At 42.6% G+C, this 9,279-nt stretch overlaps 1 protein-coding gene across 1 annotated transcript; it reads left to right on the forward strand.

Moving 5' to 3' along the window:
* The first annotated feature begins 618 nt into the window (after positions 1 to 618).
* Positions 619 to 7,593, forward strand: LOC115198109 (cholecystokinin receptor type A). The gene is made up of 5 exons (XM_029759796.1): positions 619 to 1,077; positions 2,091 to 2,342; positions 5,308 to 5,569; positions 5,887 to 6,014; positions 6,306 to 7,593. The coding sequence occupies exons 1-5, from the start codon at positions 951 to 953 to the stop codon at positions 6,932 to 6,934; spliced, it is 1,398 nt and encodes a 465-aa protein (XP_029615656.1). The 5' UTR covers positions 619 to 950; the 3' UTR covers positions 6,935 to 7,593.
* Positions 7,594 to 9,279: the final 1,686 nt, after the last annotated feature.

The raw sequence follows: 9,279 nt of genomic DNA on the forward strand, positions 1-9,279 counted from the left end.
CTTTGTCACCCACATCCAAAGGTAAGAAATCAGTTTAAAAGTTTGTGGGTGTCCACCATATATAGACTATAGGCTACCATGGCTGAGGGTTTACAAGGGTCATTTTTGGAATATGATATGCATTTTATGTCTAACTATAGTCAACGTGATATAATTACTGAGAGGAGATTTTTTTAATGCAAAACATGTATGTGGAGTTAAGGCATGTTGATGGATTGTCTTCATCAGGTGAGCCTCTGTCCAGTCCTCTCCTACAACGACTGCTTATTATCTCTCATGTCAACAACCAATTACGGGAGGAAATGGTCTTTGACATTGTTACATCTCGCAGATCCTGCATATAGTCGCTTTTTTGTTGTTGTTCAGATAACAAATCTAAAACTATTTTAGTTTTGTTGAAAACATTTGATTTGATGTTCTTGAAATATTGTCAGTAATACGTTTACTTTTTGCAACAGACGGAAAAATCCCAGTAGGACTACGCCAATCTCCATTTGAAAATGCTGTTGCACCTTGACATGACCATGGGCTGGAGAGGCGGGGTCTCTCCAAAGAGCACAGTGTCTCTCTACCCACTGCTCTCCTACTGTATTTCTCATATCAACATTGAAACGCGAGAGGGAGCGCAACAGACCGCAGGCAGCAGACGCTTGACTTCAATCATTTTTGCTCACTGACTGTTACTTGTAGATTTCGTTGAAAACTGGATCATTCTCTTATATCAAATATAAATGGGGTCATGCAAACTTCTTTGAATGCGACATCTTCAGTTTGAGGATCTTTTCAGACTTTTCCCTGAAGAATATAAACATGGAATGTGGGAAGTGTGATTTGCTGACATTATAATGTCAAGCTTGCCATCGTCCTAGACTGATGAACAGAATGGGTTCCTTTACATAGCCTATAATATCAATTTATGCACCAGAAAAAAATAAGGGAGAACAGCAAAAATGGAACCATTTACATTGCATGATATGCTCATAAACTCAACTAATCTTTATAAGATATTATGTGACTTTGGAATCAAGAATGTCTCAGAGTGTGAAGATGAAAGAGAGACTCCTCCGGAACCCAAAGGTAACCGATCCTATTGTTAGTCATACATTGGGGGGGAAATTAAATTAACAAAAAGTAAATGTCTAATTGTAGTATGTTTTAAATTAAACAAAAAAAAATTGTGGAGATATTGATGAAAAGTGAAAAAACTGTTTAATTTTGAGACCATAACACTCCCAGACTGTTACACACACGTTGGGCCATTTGTTTTTTATTGTGAAAATGCTTTGCTTCTCAAATAATACATATTTTAAACTGTTAGTCTTATTTTGGGATTTTTGCTCAACTGCACATGGAGAGGGACCCATTGGACAGCCCCAGGCAGGGCCAGCGAGCTTCGCGCGCGGTTAAAGTAGCATGCCTTCTTTCGGCTCCTCTGCTTGGATGGAGCGCCCTAGGACTGAATATCATTTATTTTTTAACATAAATTAAGACTAGAAGTTAGTACCAGGTCAACACGTATTGTCTATTTGCTTAAGTCAAAATGGTCTGAGTGTTACATTCACGGAAAGTATCTCTGAATTCTCATTGCAATTGAGCTGATATGTATAATATAGATCTATAATCTTTAAAACATTAAACAAGGGACAGAACATGTTGAATTTAGTGTTGCTAATTCAAGCCCCACACATGCACACGCTGTTCCCCTGAGTGATGCGACCAATCAGAACTGACTCCAACTGAATTCCAGCTTGCCTTTATTAATGCTGGCTCTAAAATAACCAGGATGAGTAATGCACAACAAAAATATTTTACAATCAAATTAGGATACATTTAAATGAACGTCAACCTCTTTACACAAGGGCCATGCCATTGAAAACAGACTGACTTAATGAATTGATTATTTGAAAGTAATGATAATGACCATGATGATATTGATGACCTTAACAATGTAGGGATGATGATGTTGATTATTATTAAGATAAGGATGTTTATGATAATGATTTTGACAATGACAATAATAATAATAATGATGATGATAAAGACAATTATCACAACAATTATGCTGACCATTTCTCTCTCCCCCTGTATAGATTTGAATCAGACGGTACGTATCTTCCTCTATAGCCTCATCTTCCTGGTCAGCGTGCTGGGTAACAGCCTGATCATCGCTGTGTTGGTCAGGAACCGCCGCATGCGCACCGTCACCAACCTGTTCCTGCTCTCCCTGGCCGCCAGCGACCTGATGCTCTGCCTCTTCTGCATGCCCTTCACCCTCATCCCCAACCTCATGAGGGACTTTGTGTTCGGCTCGGGCATCTGCAAGGTGGCCATGTACTTCATGGGTGAGTTTACTGTACACAGGTCATGAGCCTGGTGCCGATATGGTACCTGAGAAACAAGGTCGTGGCCATGTGCTTCATGGGTGAGTCACATGGATGCACTATACGTACACAGGTCCTAACCTGGGCCCGTATTCACAGTGCTGATCTAGGATCTGTCCATATAATCTCATTCATGATATAATCTCATTCATTACTCTGAGATGCTTTGTGGATATGGGCCCTGGTTATGTATTCACAAACCGTAATGGGTTTGTCTGTTGGGATTTGTGTGGTATTGCAATAGAAGGTGTTTACATGCTCTTGTCCACTTCTGTGTTGCATAGTTAAGGTATTGTATTGTACACAATCAGTAGGGTCAGATTTTTTATTTATTTAACCATGCAAGTCAGTTAAGAACAAATTCTTATTTAAAATAACAGCCTCCCGGGGAACAGTGGGTTAAACTGCCTTGTTCAGGGGCAGAACGACAAATTTTTACCTTGTCAGCTCGGGTATTCGATCCAGCAACCTTTGGGTTACTGGCCCAACGTGCTAACCACTGGGCTACCTGCCGCCCCATGCATGGTCTGACCTTGTTATTGTCTTCTACACTGATGCCACTCACTTCAAGGGGTCAGGTAAGGGAAGAAATACAGTAGGTTCTGTCCACATAGGAAGATTCCTTCCAGTTCCAGCCACTCACTAGGCGGGGGTTGGGGGGATTAAATTGTCCTGATGATAGAAAATCAATAGAGAAGCAAATCCCAGAAGCCATTAAAGCCTCAATTTTGGCTCTGACCTGGTGCCTGGTGTGAAGAGACACAAAATACAGTAATCTGATGGCTATTAGCCGTGGCCGCGTTCCCACATTGTCTCTCGTCCACCGGGGCTGTAAACGTACTGGCACGTCTCCTGATTTAAGGAGCCATTTACCAGCGATGTAAAAAGTACCCAGCTGTCATACTTGAGTAAAAGTAAAGATACCTTAATAGAAAATGACTCAAGTAAAAGTGAAAGTCACCCAGTAAAATACTGCTTGAGTAAAAGTCTAAAAGTATTTGGTTTTAAATATAATTAAGTATCAAAAGTAAATGTAAAAGTATAAATTATTTCAAACTCGTTATATTAAGCAAACCAGACTGCACTGTTTTCTTGTTATTTTAATGTATGGATAGCCCTGTGGCACACACCAACACTCAGACATAATTTAAAAACAAAGCATGTGTGTTTACTGAGTCCACCAGATCAGAGGCAGTAGGGATGACCAGGGATGTTCACTGTTTAGTGAGTCCTCCAGATCAGAGGCAGTAGAGATGACCAGGGATGTTCTCTGTTTAGTGAGTCCACCAGATCAGAGGCAGTAGAGATGACCAGGGATGTTCACTGTTTAGTGAGTCCACCAGATCAGAGGCAGTAGAGATGACCAGGGATGTTCTCTGTTTAGTGAGTCCTCCAGATCAGAGGCAGTAGGGATGACCAGGGATGTTCTCTGTTTACTGAGTCCACCAGATCAGAGGCAGTAGGGATGAGCAGGGATGTTCTCTGTTTAGTGAGTCCTCCAGATCAGAGGTAGTAGGGATGACCAGGGATGTTCTCTGTTTACTGAGTCCACCAGATCAGAGGCAGTAGAGATGACCAGGTATGTTCTCTGTTTAGTGAGTCCACCAGATCAGAGGCAGTAGAGATGACCTGGGATGTTCTCTTGATAAGTGCTTGAGTTTGACCATTTTTCTGTCCTGCTAAGCATTCAAAATGTAACGAGTACTTTTGGGTGTCAGGGAAAATGTATGGAGTAAAACGTGCATTCTTTTCTTTAGGAATGTAGTGAAGTAAAAGTAAAAGTTGTCAATAATATAAATAGTAAAGTAATGTGCAGATACACAGAAAAAACAACTTAAGTTGTACTTGAAAGTATTTTTACTTAAGTACATTACACCACTGCCATTTACTCTGAGCTGAAAGGTCCAGGTCACAAGACAAGAAGACGAGGAAGAAGAACGGGGTACAAAAGGGATGTTCGTTGTTCACAAGTGTCTCAATGACTTGAAACTCTCAGGCACAGAAATATCAATGTCTATGTAGTTGAGGTTCCATTCCCTACAGCCATTCACAGACAAGGCTGCACCGTTCTCGTGCTTCATAACCCGTTCAATGTCTGGATATTGTATGGATATACAGGTCCCGGATACAGCATTGCTGCAATTTCAAGTGTCCTTGTAGTTCAAATCCTTTTCAACAATATTTCCTCACTGGATATGGCATGGATATATCCTATGTACATGCATTTCTGTCAGCTGGGTTAAGGTTGTATTATTAATTGTCTTTGGGACCGTGGTGTTTCTTTGTAGTCAGATAGTTCACATCCTCCCTGATCTGTTTGTTCTTGACTTGGGTCAGTAGCGATGATTACCTCATCTGTCACGGTGTGTAACCAAGGTAACGTGCATGTATTTATGGGTGTCGTCGTTTGTTATTTTGTGAGTTTTGTAACACCCACCGGTTAACGGATGGGGTTGTTGATCATCTACAAGTGTGGGAACTTACTGCTGTTCCTACATGCTCGTAATGTACAACGTGTCTAGCCGTGAGTGTCAGGCCAGCTATTAGAAGTATTACAGTAGACAAAGTGTATAGCCGTGAGTGTCAGGCCAGCTATTAGAAGTATTACAGTAGACAAAGTGTCATTCCCACCTGCTGTGTGTACAGTATTACATTAGCCATTGTACAAGGTTTAAAGGGACAATCTGCGATTGCTATCTTCATTTTTGGACTTTTAAATGAATGATATTTACTATACCCTGATTCTTAAAAAATTTAACTTATAAATGCCTAATGAGCTTGGTTTAACTGAACTTCTGTTACGTACAAAATCACAGACGTACAAAATCACATATGCTAGTGTAGCCTACATTCTTGTCTGTTATCGATCTATTAATCAGATTGTATACTCAGTCCTGTGGTACGCTAACCGTCGTCATCTCTCCAGGGATCTCGGTGAGCGTCTCGACCTTCAACCTGGTGGCCATTTCCCTGGAGCGCTACAGTGCCATCTGCAACCCCCTGACCACCCGGACCTGGCAAACCAAGTCCCACGCTGCCAAGGTCATCTCTGCCACCTGGGTGGTGAGCTTCCTGTTCATGCTGCCCTACCCCATCTCCAGCACCCTGGTGCCCTTCACCCGGGTCAACAACAGCACGGGCAACATGTGCCGCCTGGTCTGGCCCAGTGATGTCATCCAGCAGTCCTGGTGAGAGGATAGTTTCATTTCGGTAGACGGGTACCATCACAAAGAGGGGTTTCAACTGCTAGGTGATTTTCACTGTAAATAATGGAAATGTCTGTGCAAAAGATGAAATGGGCTATTCATGTCTATTCATTTAAGGGGGAAGTATCAAATTCACTGATTTGTTGGTCTGTTCGATGATAGATACTTAACAATGATGAGGTAGATCATCACTGAGCTCAGAGATCGGTTCTCGGTCAGGTCAAATCACTTTGATGCATACTGAATGTGCACTTGCTTTCGACCAATCCGGTGACAACATCGAGCCTTCTTCCTTACAGGTATGTGTCCCTGCTGCTGCTGCTCTTCCTGGTTCCTGGGATCATGATGATGACAGCTTATGGCCTCATCTCCCTGGAGCTCTACAGGGGCATCAAGTTTGAGATGGCCAACAGGAAGTCTAGCAGAGGTACATATACAAAACCTCAACTGACCTCTTGAAAATGTTCAGCTCTGGCGATATTATCATGCCATATCAATTTGGTGGCATCCTTATTGGTCATTGTTTATAATTGGCTAATCTTTGGTAAATTGAATATGCAGAGGCTCAGTCATTATACATGTCTTGTTTTTCTAATCTATCACAGAGATGATTTCCTTATCTTTATTATTACTTCTATCACCTATCATTTTTATTTAGAGAAATCAACTTTAGTTTAAGTTCATTTGTATTCATTTCTGCTGTTATGATCTGTCACAGAGAGACAGTGCAGCACGGGCAGCATCAAACCCGGCGACAACGACGGCTGCTACCTTCAGCCCGCCAAGAAGAAGAAGGGCGAGCTTTCCCACCTCCAGAACCCTCCCTCGACCCCCGCCCCTAACATGACCATCAACAGCAGAGAGAACATGGGCAGCAACAAGTCCAGGCTGAGCCGTGTGTGCAGCAACAGCTCCACCTGTAACCTGATGGCTAAGAAGCGCGTGATTCGCATGCTCCTGGTCATCGTCTGTCTCTTCTTCCTCTGCTGGACGCCCGTGTTCGCCGTTAACGCCTGGCGGGCCTTCGACCGCCGCTCTGCCGACAAGCTCCTCTCGGGGGCGCCGATATCCTTCATCCACCTGTTGTCGTACACCTCCGCTTGTGTCAACCCCATTATATACTGCTTCATGAATAAGCGTTTCCGGCAAGGGATTCTGTCCACCTTCACCTGCTGTAGCAGCCCCAAGGCCGGTGGAGTCGGGCGGAGGGCTGGGAATAGGATGGGGACGGGGAGAGGGGGAGGAAGAGGAGGGATGAGGAGCGGAGAGGAGAATGGGCACACGCCGCAGAGTGGTAATAACACGCGCTTCACGTACAGTAGTATCCGTGGCTCCGCCCAGGCATAGCTTCCTTTCTCCATCATTCACCAATCAGAATGAGTAAGTGGTCATGCAGCACCTCCCCCCCCCACACTGTACACTGAGCTTTCGGTCTCTGATGAGGTCATGCATGCCTGCTTTCAACTTATAAAGTCCCCATGCCTGTGAAAGTGGACATGTATGTATGAAGAGAATCTCAGACAATAGGTTGATGATAAACTTGCCATTACAAAGAAAGGTCAATCAAACGATAGCATGTTGACTACATGAAATGGAGAAATGGAATAATCAGCCAAGGTTTTCAACAAGGAGAAGGTTATGAATTTAAAGAAGTATCGGTAAACAAACTACATAGACTGAGGAACGGTGGCATCCGATATAACTCTTTATGACGTACAGGACCCTAAAATGCTTCTTTAATAGGGACCGTGAGAAAACATGGCTAGTTTATGTCTACGGCCATGAGGTCTACATTCAATGCTGTTCCTCCACACAGACATTCACCTCAAACACCCATGATGTGTACAATTGGCACGGTGTCTCTTCCCTCCTCTCCCGAATCACCCACGGGGTAAAGCAGCACCTTAGTTGTCTTGGTTTGACGTTGACCAGATGATCCAAGAGGAACGTCCAAGCAGCTTTTTCAGATCCATGTAAGATCTCCATGAGCATGTTGAACGCATGAACCCTGGATGACCAGGGTTCATCCGTGTGTGTGTGTTTTCTCCCTTCTCTGCATAATATTCTCTCTGTACACATTCTTGTCAGGGACTTGAAAGCTACAAACCACAGCCCAATGACGACACCACGTTCCTCAAGACATTTATAACTTCCCATACCTCTGACTCCTTTTTACAGGCAGTGTGACACAGAAATATGCCCATATGTGTAAATACCTTTGGACTAATTGTAACCATTCCTGGCAGTGTCATGCTCTGAAACGCGTTCCTAGCCTCGTAGCATAGTGTCATCCTCGTGGGCGCACAAAAAAGCTGTGTTTTCTTGTCCTTGACCCAGTCATCTTTTATCGTTGTACCTAGTGTACTATTGTAAGTGACATGACTGTGGCCTTATCGTGGTGTGGGATTCTGTGCACCTGTCTGTCCCTCTACTTCAAAAGGACCTTTCCCAGCATTACCTGTCCAGCATACCACACCTGGTCTCTGTTGACTTGGCTTGTTAAATACACTGCAGCACAAACGTAGCAAATTGTGTGGTTTTCTCTTCTTTGTTGTTTTGTATCATCATGTCACTGTTAATTGGATTATTTTAGTGTTGCTCTCTAAGGGGAATTGTTCTGTAAAGTGCATGGGGTACATTACCAAAAAAAGGAAATGAAATATTAAAAGTCTGTAGTGTTGTGTCAGAATGTCAGAATGCATTTCTGCTCTGCTAAGCTACTTGCTGGTTTCTGGGGTTAGTCTCTGAGTCAGGAGCTACAGCAGAGGTGCGCGCTGATGGATTGCACTGGAAGGGCTAGTGTGGTCTTCTTCATTCGACATGAGGCTTCTGAGAAGCATAAACACACCACGTCATTTCAATGTGGAGAATTGGGTAATATTTAATAGATCCGTTGATCAATGAGATTCCTATATTCCCCCACTCAAAAAGACAGCCAAAAGTTTGGGAATTCAACAATGTGTTATCACTATGCTAAAAGCACCATCTAAAGCACAACCAAATTGAAATGAATGTCTGATTTTTGGTATAGTTGTCACATAAATGTGTTATCACTGCGCTTTCAACCATTTAAAACCACAACAAAGTTCAAGTGTGAATACAATGTCAGACATTTTGTTGATTTCTAAAACAACTTACTGCGTGATCACTGTGCTTCAGCTAACAGCACAACCAAGTGACCTGGATTGCAGTTGAGATTACATTTTACTACATGGTGCAAATGATTAATGGCGTTTGAGATTCTGTGCCGATTATAGCAATTGTGACGATTTCCACAGACCTGTGACCCTGAACCTGCAGGCTTTCTGATTACACAAGACGTTTAAATGTTACAGTAACCTCAATGCGGCCACTGATGCGTTTCTCATTTTACGGTTGAATAAATACTGTTACATTAGTTTGTAAGATAGCCTTACCATTTGGCTATTTACAGTATAGCAAAAGTGATATTGAATTATGCTTGGTTGTCAACGCAACCAAATATCAACACTTGAAGGAGACGCATCCATCTTTGCTACTGAGTCTGGCTTTAATTAGAGTTTGTCTACAAATTAATAATGAACATGTTGGATTCACGTCTCCATTTCACCCAAAAATCTAACTTAAAGACCAGGACTAAATCAAATACACTTTAAATGCACATTAAATACAGTTTGATTTTATACAGTTCTTTGAAGGAGTAGTCCACTATG

Source organism: Salmo trutta, chromosome 8, assembly GCF_901001165.1.
Source record: "Salmo trutta chromosome 8, fSalTru1.1, whole genome shotgun sequence".
In the NCBI taxonomy this organism is placed as follows: Eukaryota; Metazoa; Chordata; class Actinopteri; order Salmoniformes; family Salmonidae; genus Salmo; species Salmo trutta.